Source organism: Asparagus officinalis, chromosome 9 (genome assembly GCF_001876935.1).
Source record: "Asparagus officinalis chromosome 9, Aspof.V1, whole genome shotgun sequence".
Lineage (NCBI taxonomy): Eukaryota > Viridiplantae > Streptophyta > Magnoliopsida > Asparagales > Asparagaceae > Asparagus > Asparagus officinalis.
Window position 1 is genome coordinate 21,999,732 of NC_033802.1, and position 11,950 is coordinate 22,011,681.

Sequence of the window (11,950 nt, forward strand, 5' to 3'; positions counted from 1 at the left end):
AAGACAAGAAAACAATAATTACAGAACACAAATATTGTTGTCAAATTCTGATCTATCTCGCATTCTCGTTGGATTAGAAGCCTCACGAGCAAGTTTGCAGCAAGGTAATACAATCTCCAACCGTGAAAGGGATAGCATTTCTCGTCGGATCGAGTTGGGGAAGTCGGCGGAGCTATGAGTTATAATCAATAAAAAAAACCATCAGCAGACTATGAGTTACAGATTGAAAGTGTTCACGTTCAAGTACAATCAATAGAAAAACCATCACCAATCAATGGAGTACATCCTATATATATTTCCAAAACTGAAACTAGATATATTTCCAAAACATTATCCATCATTACATATTTTAAAGATCATGATGTACTTCCGTAGTTTTATTGCTCCGTTCTGCACACGGGATAACTCAAAGAACTGTTTTCTCCAATCCGAAGATGTCTGGCCCCTCTAGTTGAAAATTGGATGTGGATCGGATGGGAGAATTTTCGGCTTCGACAACCTTGTTGGATCCGAAAAGTCTCTGCTCAAACTCTAGCAAATGCTGTTTGCCATCTGCAAGTGAAAAAGGTCGAGTTAGTTCCATTACACACCTCGAAACAAAACTACAAGAACCTATGGGACTAGATACAGCAAAATCGCCTTATTTATTGAGAAATTTCTAATTGGTGATTTGATGAAAACAAATAACCTAAAAAGAGTTTGGAACAGTTTTGACTTCTGAAGATGTGTAGGTGTCTAAATCTGTTTGGCTTACACAACCTCATATGCAATTGGATGTGATAAACTGATATTAATATACCTCTGAACTCAATTTGAGCAAGGAGAGGTTTATGATTTAAACATTGATGTATGAAAATGGAATACGAGCAAATTCTTCTTTTATGAAAACAACTATAAAATGTTTAGTCATCTTTTTGGACGTACTATATGCACTCTTGTACTCTTACATTCTGAGGTTAACTAATGCAATCCTCAAAGAATGTTAAACTTTTCTTAGTCTTTTGTTCAGGGTTCAAGACCCCATTAGGACTTATTCAAGTTTTTTTTAATTTTGTATTAGCTTTGCTTGGAGTAACATGTATTAGCTTTGCTTTAATTCCATAACAATGCTACGGCTGAAGATTCAAATAAACCAAATATACCAGAAATTGGTGCGTGATCCTTACCTGAGTTGGGGGATCTCGAGAGAGAACTCGAGGGAGATCAGCCGTGGTCGGATATAGAAGCTCACGAGCAAGTTGCAGCAGGCTAATACAATCTCCAACCTGAAAAGGGATACATTCTCGTCGGATGAGTTGGGGGAAGTCGGCGGAGGAAGGGGAAGTCGCCGGAGGAGGGGGAAGTTAGCGGAGTTGGACGAGTTCACTTAGAGAGCTTGAGGGAGATCGACGGAGTTCACTTAGAGATGGGGGGTGATGTTGGGAGGGAGGCGGAGTTGGTGAAGTCGTCGGAGTTGGCGGATTTGGGGGAGCTCGAGGGAAGTCGACGGAGGAGGGATTTTGGGGCTTGATGGAGGAGGAGGATTATGGATTTGGGACGGGGTCCTTTTTTTGGAGAGAGAGAGAGAGAGAGAGAGAGAGAGAGAGGAAGGATTAGGCTGTTGTCCAAAGACAGGCGATTTTTGCTATATATATATATATATATATATATATATATATATATATATATATATATATATATACAGCGCCTTTCTCATGCGAATCAATTCGTACGCATTGGAACGATTTTGGGCGATTTTGGGTTTTTTCGCAAAAAAACTCCGCTAATTGACTTCGAACTCGTGACCGTACTTGGGATTGAAAGAGGGGGCTTTTTTGCAAAATGTCACCGAAAGCATCTCTCTTAAATCCCTCTCGTGACCACTCTCGTTATCCCCAAAATAAAATCCCCAAAATCAAATCCCCATCACCGACTTCCCCCAAATCCATCCCCGTCACCGCCGACCGCGACCCCATCACCGCTGGCCGCGACATCCCAATCTTCGACCGCAACTCCGACGGACTCATCTCCCCCTCGTTGTCGCCCCCCCAACTCCTCCACGACACCACCGTCGCCTGAGAACTCCGGACAACTCCGCCGCTGCGAGATTGAACCGGCGCTGCAGGTAATAACTCGAACCCTATCTCTCTCGATCCCTCTCTCTCTCTCTCTCGATCCCTTTGATTGGATTGGCTTCGAGGAAATGGGTTTTTTTCTTTCTTTGATTGGTTCTGCTGAAATTGGTGACCATGGAGATGGGGATTTGGATTCTGGGTGTAGATTGATTGTTGTTGAAGCACCACTATTTGTGTACTAAAAATTGTAGTCAGGTTATTGTGTTTCTTTTCCTTTGACTATTTGAGTAGCTGACAGAAAATTGTTGTCAATTTTAGTTTGTAGATTACATCTGTTTTAGGCATTTCTACGACTGCAACTAAATTTTATAGTCAGGTTATTCTTTGTTATATATTTTATTCTGCTGATATTCTAATATCTTGGTCAGTTGGATTGTGCTCAGAACTCTTTTGCAGTTGAATCACTCATTTCCTGTGTTTGCAGGACTGTTGTTTACAAAGGACAACTGAAGCCAGTTCAGTTGAAGAATTACTATTATGCTGATCTTGGTGATGAAAGGTTCACAAGTTTTATGGCACTGGTAAATACTCTTACATTCTTCTTATTGCACAGTCTGTATTTAACAGCAAGCTGCTTGGAGAAGTCTCTCGTAGCAGAACAAAAGTAAGGTTAAGTAATGAGGTTAAAGGCATCCAAGTTTGTATTCCTTCTGTTCTGCTGTATTGAATATTATTTGAATTTGGGTATGGATGCCTTGGGTAAGTCGGTGAAAGGTCTCAATAGTTGATGAATAATAAACGTGTTGCAGAATCCCGTTGCACTGTTCACTGTGGTCTGTACTTCAGGAAGCTTCCAATACGGAGGTGGAAAGAGAATAATATATAGTAAGGTAGCTTAGGGCTTCCACATTACTTTGTATTGGCACTGATGATAGGCAGAATCCCTAGTTCATTTTAAGTGCCTTGATGCAAAATGATCTTGGATATTCAGATGAATTTTTAATTGGCATGAAAGCTAAAGATATAAGAAATTATTGGACAGATTATTGAGTTGCTTTGCTCTTATGCGGGTACACTCTAGGTTCTCAACAAATACCTTTCCTAGCTGGGATCGTGCTCAGCCCATGCGCATCTTGGGTCACAACGGAGAGATTAACACACTTCGAGGCAATGTTAACTGGTAAAGTTTTTAGGCACTGAAAACATATTTGCAGAGATAACTGCCTGATAAATAATTGAATCTCATTTCTTTTCTCAGGATGAAGGCGCGTGAGGGTCTTCTAAAGTGCAAAGAGCTGGGATTGTCAAAGGATGAGATGAAGAAACTTTTACCCATTGTTGATGCTAGCTCTTCTGATTCTGGTGGGTTCACTTAAATATTTTTGTGAATAAAGTCCTACAGGTTACATTTAAATACAGGCTGTAATCCATATGTTTTTTTTTTCTTTCATGGTATGAGAACTTGTTGTCCTTTTGTGTACAAACTACTACATGTAAGCCACAGTATGTGTATCATTAGTGTCAGCTTGCCGTTATGCTTTTTCTTTTCTAACGGGAAAAGAGGGACAGGAACAGAGACACAATTCATGTTATTAATAGAAAATGCGAGGAAGGAAAAAATTAACGCACATGTATTAAATACCTTATCTGATATATGTGATGCAAGTAACAGACATGATAAGATGTTAAATACCTTATATGATATTCAGACCGATGAAGATGGTCGATGATGCAGGCATAATTCTTGCTCCATATTTGAACATACAGAACCCTGTGTAGTGTTCTTTGAGTATACTGATATTTATTATCTCACCATAACACAAACATTGCGTCAACAATGGTTGTTTTGTTTGTTTCCTGTTGCAATGTTTCAGTTATTAAATCTTAATTACATTTTGTTGGATTCACTTGTATTAAATTAATTGGAAGAATGCACTCTAATCCCCTTCTTTTTTGGTGCAGTGTCTTATCTGTAGAAAAAGGAAATGAATCCCGCCTTAAGCGGATGATATATAACTTGATCCCTGTAGGTAATTGTGTTGGCTGTTTTCCTTTATAAATTCAGTTCTCGAGTTTTCTTATGAGCGAGGACTTTGACAAGTTGTGTTTTGTTTTATTTGTTCCCTCTTATTGAACTACATCCCCATTTAGGATTTATGTTGCATGTTTAATCTGGATTTATTGAGTTTGATTTGTGTCATCTCTGCGCAGATGGGTCAAAAGTTGAGGATGTGAAGAAGCCTGTCAATCCAATTTCCTTCCTCTTGCGTTTCATTTTGGGTACCAACGCCGCAACCTACTATGTCCTGGTGCCCATTTACATGTGGATTAAGGATCAGATATTCCCCAAGGGTATGCCAATATGAAGAGAGCACTGGCAAAGCAAAGAGAGATGACATTTATGTATTCATTCAGAACTAGTAGCGGCTTCTTTGTCCAGATTTTTGTATGAAAATCTATTATGATTCAACTGATGGACAAATTTTTTAATGTTACCAAGTGAATGCATCCGCTCGCTTATGGTGTTCTTTTGAAGTATTTATATATGTAACACTTTCTTAAGGGAATTATGTGCTTAACGCAACACTTTCTTGATATCTCAACAATTCATAATTTGGACGCTTATGAAAGTTCAATGCCTTCATTTTCTTCAGAATTACATCTATTTGGTATTGTGTTCTTGATATAACTATGATATGTTAATTACTTAATTTATTAACTTAGGTATGACACTTACCAGCTTGTTTGAACACTTACCAGCTGACATTACTTACAACAGCATGTTGCCTGGGACACTTACCAGTTTGTTTGAACACTTACCACGGCATGTTTGAACAGTTACCAGCTGACACATTACTTACAAGAAAAGGAGTTGCATTATTTGAAGGATACAATAAGCAGATAAAGCTGATTGATACAAATCTCAAAACTTATCAAATAATCAACAATTTGTTCGCTCTGAACTGACACTGATGATTACATTTGAAACAGTCAACAATCTACAACTCCACAATCCAAATCTGTTCACAAATCTCATGACACTGATGATTACATTTGAAACAATCAACAACAATCATTACAATAGGAAACAAACTTAAATTTTTTTGAAACGTGTACAATCATCTTCATCTATGTTTCTTCTTTTATAACCCAATCAAATCTTACCTGTACCTCTCAATAAAATTGTGTTAAAAAAGAAACTGTCTTCTAAAATTTGGGGTTTATTTAAGGGATCTTAGATACGTACCGGTCTAGTTAAAATATCTCGCTGAAAAAGATTTTTCCAACTATTAAGATATTTTTGGATCAATTAAGGTAATAATAATATTTAATCTCTAATAACAAAATTATTGTATCGCTTCTCTCATTCTCTCTCCTCAACGCACAAAATATATGCTCCTTCTCCTCTCATCTTCTCTCATTCGCTCACCTCCGGTTCCGCTTCGATCGGACTCCAGTCTCTCATTCGTTGATTGATACAAATCGCAGCGGCGGAGTTGTCCGGAGTTCTCAGGCGACGGTGGTGTCGTGGAGGAGTTGGGGGGGCGACAACGAGGGGGAGATGAGTCCGTCGGAGTTGCGGTCGAAGATTGGGATGTCGCGGCCAGCGGTGATGGGGTCGCGGTCGGCGGTGACGGGGATGGATTTGGGGGAAGTCGGTGATGGGGATTTGATTTTGGGGATTTTATTTTGGGGATAACGAGAGTGGTCACGAGAGGGATTTAAGAGAGATGCTTTCGGTGACATTTTGCAAAAAAGCCCCCTCTTTCAATCCCAAGTACGGTCACGAGTTCGAAGTCAATTAGCGGAGTTTTTTTGCGAAAAAACCCAAAATCGCCCAAAATCGTTCCAATGCGTACGAATTGATTGCATGAGAAAGGCGCTGTATATATATATATAATGTAGGTCTTCAACATGCGGTGATACAAATTTGCAAGAGGATAATGGGTTATCAAGTAAAGATGGGGATGATGTGAATCTTTTTGAATGATGCAAACATGGGTATGATTAAGACAGATAATTTAGATTTATAAATTGTTCTTTAAAATATGTTAATGAACTTTTAGTCATTTGATTTAGATTTGGTTTGGATTTTATTTGGATTGGGATCCGAATAGTTAACTTCTTATCCTTTGATCAGGTCCAAGCGCTCGCTGGAAACGCAGCAAGAGACAACAAGAAACAACAAGAAGAGGTGCAGGAAAACACCCCTGCTGACGATGAGTAGATGAGGACTTTGAAAAAAAATGTAATGACTATTAAGTGTAGTATAGTTTTTGTTTATTCTAGAATGAATGAAATAATTTTCTATGTTATGAGATTATAGTATATCCTGATGGGGTTGAGGAACCGAGATTTTATGCAATATGGATATTGAGCAAGGTTGAGGGTTGCTTTTGGGTTTATCATAGGTTTTCATCTTCTGCTAAATCTTTTGGGTATTTCCATTCCCTGGAAACTAATTAGGCTTACATTCTGGGTCTTGAATGGTTGGGTCTAAAGTTGCGATTCATGTCAATTTTTTGAATTAGTTTTATGCAACAACTTAGTTGATTCATATTTTTATTGTTCTATACAGAATGTGAAGGGATCTTACTGATGTAGTAAAATTTTGTCATATATTGTTATTTATACTGATTATAAGAGAGAAAATTCTTGTATTGAGTATTACAGTAAAATTCTTGCATTTATTTTCCGCAGGCTCTCTGTGACCACTGCTAATTGCCCAGTAGATATTTACATCTCATTTCCTATATATTTGATACAATAACATGGAAATGTTTGTTTATATTCGGCGGTGGCCCTACAAATGTTGCTGCCACAGTCATAAATCTCCATGGTTTTGAGGCTCCCAGTAATTATGAAACAACCCTAATCGAAGTTGTCGACAAATGATCCAATTATTTTCTCCTACAGGTCTAGGGTTTCCAATTTAATGCCGAGGGCGTAAATAAAAAATTTTTTGCTGGAAAGTTGATACTTTCTTCAGGTTACTTTTTAGTTTTTTTCATGACCTGAAGTTGCTTGCTTCTTTGTTGATGATTGTTTCGAGGGAATTTTGCTTCCAAAACCCTGATGGATATTAGAAGAATTATTAGCTGGTATTTTACTTCTGACAGAGATTTATAAACTTGCAAAAGTTTATTTTTTTTATTTCCTTGTTTTTTTGAACTAAACCTATTGGGGTTTTGAACTAGCACTTGTATGTCCTATTTTTTTTACCATTCAGCGAAGTCTCAGTAGTAATAAGTGATCAATGCATGTTCATTAAACCAAGTGACTATTAACAATTGGCATACTACGAAACTGCTTATATTCGACGGTGCCTTGTAATGCTTCAGTTCAAGAGATGGTATTGTAGCGCACGTTGATTCAAATTTCATATCTTAGACATGGAAGTCATAATTTTCTTCAGCACAGTTTACATACATAAGAAAGTAATAATGGCCAAACAAAAGATGGTTTCATTCCAGTACATCAAGTTACATCACATAATTTCTTTTATGGCCAATCCAAAAGACAACAAAAAGGCTATAACAGTTAGTCATTTCCACTGCACTTTTTCACGTACAACAACTAAGTCATGCGTCTCTGATGGGGGAATGACGAGTGGTACTTGTTCAATTGATAAAATCTTACACCAGCCCAAAAACGAACCGCACTTTTGCCTTTTACACGAGTAGTATATGCTACCACGATTACTGTTCTTGTTTGACTTCGTAATCTTCACATCCGCTAATTCTCCACACTCACATTATTTCAATATGAATCTAATATCCACTTCAACACATGAGTTACTTTCCACAATTGATGATGAAGCCATTTCAAGATGCTTACAAGTAAACAGAAAGATAAAAACTAAAATTATAAAAGCTATATGTTTTGGTTTTACTCAATATAAATACTAAAATTATAAAAACTAGGTTCAAATTTCCTGGATGTAAGTTTAGATGTAAGTTTTTAGGTATAAAAACTAGGTTCAAATTATAAAAGCTATGAATTTAGATTTAAGTTTTTAGGTATAAATTCGAAGTTTTAACCAAATTAACATTTATACACACTCAATTCCAAAATCCCTCATGAGCTCAAATGTCCTCATCCGTTATAAGAAAATAGGGTATCCGCAATGGATATTTTCAAGCTGGTTCAAATTTCCACACACGCATTGCTATTAGTTTTTGGCAGTCAACCTTGGTTCAGAAGAGATGAGGCTTGATTTTTATTAAATTTTTCTTATTAATTTTACCGCACTTGCAATGGATATTATTCTTATTAATTTTCCGAAAAAAAGAAAAAGAGAATAGGTAAAAAAAATTTACAAGATCATTTTCAACCTCATGCAACTTAGTCTAGCATGAAACCCTAAGAACAACAAATAAACTATACACTAACTGAAAAATAATAGAGAATAGGTAAAAAATTCGGGGCTTGATCGTTACCTGAGTTGGGGGATCTCGAGACCGAGCTCGAGGGAGATCGGTCACAGTCGGCGGAGTTAGGGGTAGTCGGCGTCGAATGAGTTGGGGTAAGTCGACGAAGGAGGGGAGAAGTCGGTCGAGTTGGGGGAGCTCACTTAGAGAGCTCGAGGGAGATCAAGGGAGCTCGATGGAGTTCACTTAGAGATGAGGGGTAACGTTGGGAGGGAGGCGGAGTTAGTGAAGTCGTCGGAGTTGCCGGATTTAGGGGAGCTTGAGAGAAGGAGCTCGAGAGACTCACCGTCGCTCCAATTTTGGGGCTTGATGGAGGAGGGGTTGGGGCTTTTTTGGGAGAAGAGAGAGAGAGAGAGAAAAATAGGATCACAAGATTGTATATGTGGCTGTTGCTTTGGTTTTTTGCAAAAAAACCCAACTTGGTTGGGAATGCGTACAAAGTTGTGCGTATGAGAAACGCATTGATGTGTGTGTGTGTGGCGTTGATAGTGTGTGTGTGTGTGTGTGTGTGTGTGTGGGTGTGGTATATTTTGAGAATATGGGAACCTTGAGTACAAGTTTCTTTCATTGACTTGGTGTGAGGTGGCCAATTATAGTCCTTATAATTGCCTCGGGATGAGCCTTTTTTTAGTAGCTGAATAGTAATTGCGGTTCTCTCTCACAGATGATGTGGGTCTTTTGATTTGGCACTCATTAACAGTTCAATGGAAAATTACGGTACAGGTTCTCCATTTTCTTTCTCATCTGTCTCTCTCTCTTCCTTTATATATAATATTTTTATATATATATATTTGGGAACTAGAAAAGCGTTTGTCAGGCTCTTTCCCAAGTTTTAGCTGACAGGTGTATGACATGTGAGTCCCAATCGATGTGACTAGTAGGGCGGTTACATGTATACATTGGTAGTCACGAGGGATGGCTGGGCCAGCTTTCTTTCATTTATTCTTAATATATATAGTTATATATATATTATATATTATAATATATATATTTTTTATATATATTATTTTTTATAATATAATATATTTATATATTATATATTATATATTATATAATATATACATTTTATTATATACTATAGATATATCTATATATATATATTCAATTATAATAATATATATTATATATATTATATACTCATACTATATATTATATAATACTTAATTATTATTTATATCATATATATATTATATTATACATATTAATATATATTATGTTATTATTAGTATATATGGAGAGAGAGAGAGGAGAGTGAGATGAGAGGGAGAGAGAGAGAGAAGGGGAGGAGAGATGAGAGGGGGTGAGAGGAGAGAGAAGAGGAGAGACGCACCAATATTCACCTTCAGACAATAGGTAAACAAAGTGATAGGATTGAAAATATGATTCTTGACATAAAGAGATCTATCACTCACCAAATATCTATACCACCTTTTTCTACTCAAACTTTCACCGACAACATTAAATTAGGGAATAATAAACCTTTTAGACTTTGTGAGCAAATGAATTATCTTAATGAAGAATTAACTAAAAGGATGAAAGACTGTCTAAAGGTAAATCTCTTGCCATCAATATTCCATCCGACCTTGAGTCTCAATTTGATGATATGTCTACTTATAAGTCAGATTATGATTTTGGAAAACCTCTAAAGATTCAAAGTATTAAAAAGATCCATACTCTTCGAATAATATAAGAAACTAATATAGAAGACCCACTCCTGCTGATATGTAATTTGAAGAAATTAATAGTCATAAAACAAGTTTCGATAATAATTCTCTTGTTGAGCGAAATCTTGATGGTTATACTGAATATTGAATTTAAAAGAATGTCAAAAGAATTTTCTTCTTTTAAAAATTTGCATGCTTCTTGTGATGACAAACTAGAACAACTAGAAACCTCTCTTGCACTAAAAGATGAATTGCTAGGAGATCTCGATTTTGAGAATAAGCAATTAAAATCCAAAATTAAAAGACTAGAAACTGAGAGTGGTAGGATTAGACCCACTCATGCTTATGCTAATCATCATCACCATGGTAGAAATAGATTTCATAGATATCATGCTCAAACACACAAGAGAAATTTTGTGTGCACATATAGTATGAAACATTATCATATTTCTACTCATTGTAGGATCAAAGATAATCATGATTTCTATGGCATGACATGGGTACCCAAAGGTACCAAGTTTACTAACCACCAAGGACCCAAGATTTGGGTACCTAAAGTTACTACACCTTCATCTTTTATAAGGAACATCACGATCACGACGTAGAGAGATGTGGTACCTTGATAGTGGTTGCTCACATCATATGACGGGTAACAAAGAGCTATTTGTAACCCTATCAAGGATTGAAGGAGGTAGCGTCTCCTTCGGTGGTGGTGAGAAAGGTAAAATCATTGGTATAGGTTCTATTGGTAAGAAACTTTCACCCGTTATAGAAGATGTTTATTTGGTAAATGGATTGAATCATAATCTTCTTAGCATTAGCCAATTAAGTAATAAAGGTTTTGATATTTCCTTTAAACCGGACAAATGCATTATTAGTATGAATGGAAAATTTGTTTTTGTTGCTAATCGTAAGTCTAATGTGTACATTTTTGAGATGAATGAATTAGTGAATCAAGATGTGAAGTGCCTTGCGGCAATTGTGTACATTTTTGAGATGAATGAATTAGTGAATCAAGATGTGAAGTGCCTTGCGGCAATTGATGAAAACTCTTGGATTTGGCATAAGAGGTTTGGACATGCAAACATGGAATTGATATCAAAATTGTCCAAGAGAAATCTTGTAAAAGGGTTACCTAACTTGCACTTCATCAAAGATACCATATGTGAAGATTGTGCCAAAGGTAAACAAACAAAATCTTCCTTCAAATCCATTAATGAGTTGTTTTACCTAGGAAATATAACGATGATGATGTTGAGGGAGGATTGGAATTTTTACAAATCAATGATACACCCTCTATAGAAGCACAAAAGGATGTGGATAGCTCCAATGCTCATGAACAAGTTGAACTTCCTAAAGCTTGGAAATTCGCATCAAACCATCCAAATGAACAAATAATTGGGAGCCCTTCACAAGGAGTTGTTACTCTCTCAAAAGCTTTGAGTGAGTGTAGTAATGTTACTTTCTTATCTCAACTAGAGCCTAAAAAGATTAATGATGCTTTAAATGATGAATTTTAGGTTTTAGCTATGCATGATGAACTAAACAATTTTAAAAGAAATGATGTTTGGAAACTAGTTCCTAGACCTAACAATACTAGTGTAATTGGTACTAAATGGGTTTTTAGGAACAAACTTGATGAGCATGGCATTGTTACTAGAAATAAAGCTCGTTTGGTTGTCTAAGGATACAATCAAGAGGAGGGCATAGACTATGACAAAACTTTTGCACCGGTTGTAAGGTTGGAATCTATTAGGATGTTTTGGCATTTGCTAGCTTTAAAAATTTCAAATTATTTCAA

At 36.7% G+C, this 11,950-nt stretch overlaps 1 protein-coding gene and 1 long non-coding RNA gene across 12 annotated transcripts; one reads left to right on the top strand and one right to left on the bottom strand.

Moving 5' to 3' along the window:
• LOC109824096 lies at positions 294-1,596 on the bottom strand. Its single transcript, XR_002242554.1, has 2 exons — positions 1,167-1,596; positions 294-552 (listed from the first exon to the last, which is right to left on the bottom strand). It is a non-coding gene; the product is annotated as an uncharacterized LOC109824096 (long non-coding RNA).
• LOC109824770 (glutamate synthase 1 [NADH], chloroplastic-like) lies at positions 1,691-4,651 on the top strand. 11 transcript variants are annotated; one of them, XM_020391410.1, is made up of 6 exons: positions 1,691-2,104; positions 2,539-2,635; positions 3,136-3,234; positions 3,313-3,416; positions 4,017-4,084; positions 4,266-4,549. In XM_020391410.1, exons 2-5 carry the CDS (start codon positions 2,592-2,594, stop codon positions 4,028-4,030), a joined length of 261 nt encoding a protein of 86 aa, XP_020246999.1. In that variant the 5' UTR covers positions 1,691-2,104; positions 2,539-2,591; the 3' UTR covers positions 4,031-4,084; positions 4,266-4,549. The 11 variants fall into 11 exon arrangements, 3 of the variants coding, with proteins under 3 accessions (XP_020246999.1, XP_020246998.1, XP_020247000.1); XR_002242772.1 differs by lacking the exons at positions 1,691-2,104; positions 2,539-2,635 and adding exons at positions 2,706-2,723; positions 2,864-2,944; XR_002242774.1 differs by lacking the exons at positions 1,691-2,104; positions 2,539-2,635 and adding exons at positions 2,709-2,723; positions 2,864-2,939 and having other exon boundaries at positions 4,266-4,651.

Bases quoted from the DNA above. Each gene is read 5' to 3' on its own strand.
- LOC109824770 (XM_020391410.1), top strand. From the start codon at position 2,592: ATGCTGATCTTGGTGATGAAAGGTTCACAAGTTTTATGGCACTG. The intron at 2,636-3,135 runs GTAAATACTCTT...GGTACACTCTAG, and splicing joins TCACAAGTTTTATGGCACTG to GTTCTCAACAAATACCTTTC. The intron at 3,235-3,312 runs GTAAAGTTTTTA...TTCTTTTCTCAG, and splicing joins CTTCGAGGCAATGTTAACTG to GATGAAGGCGCGTGAGGGTC.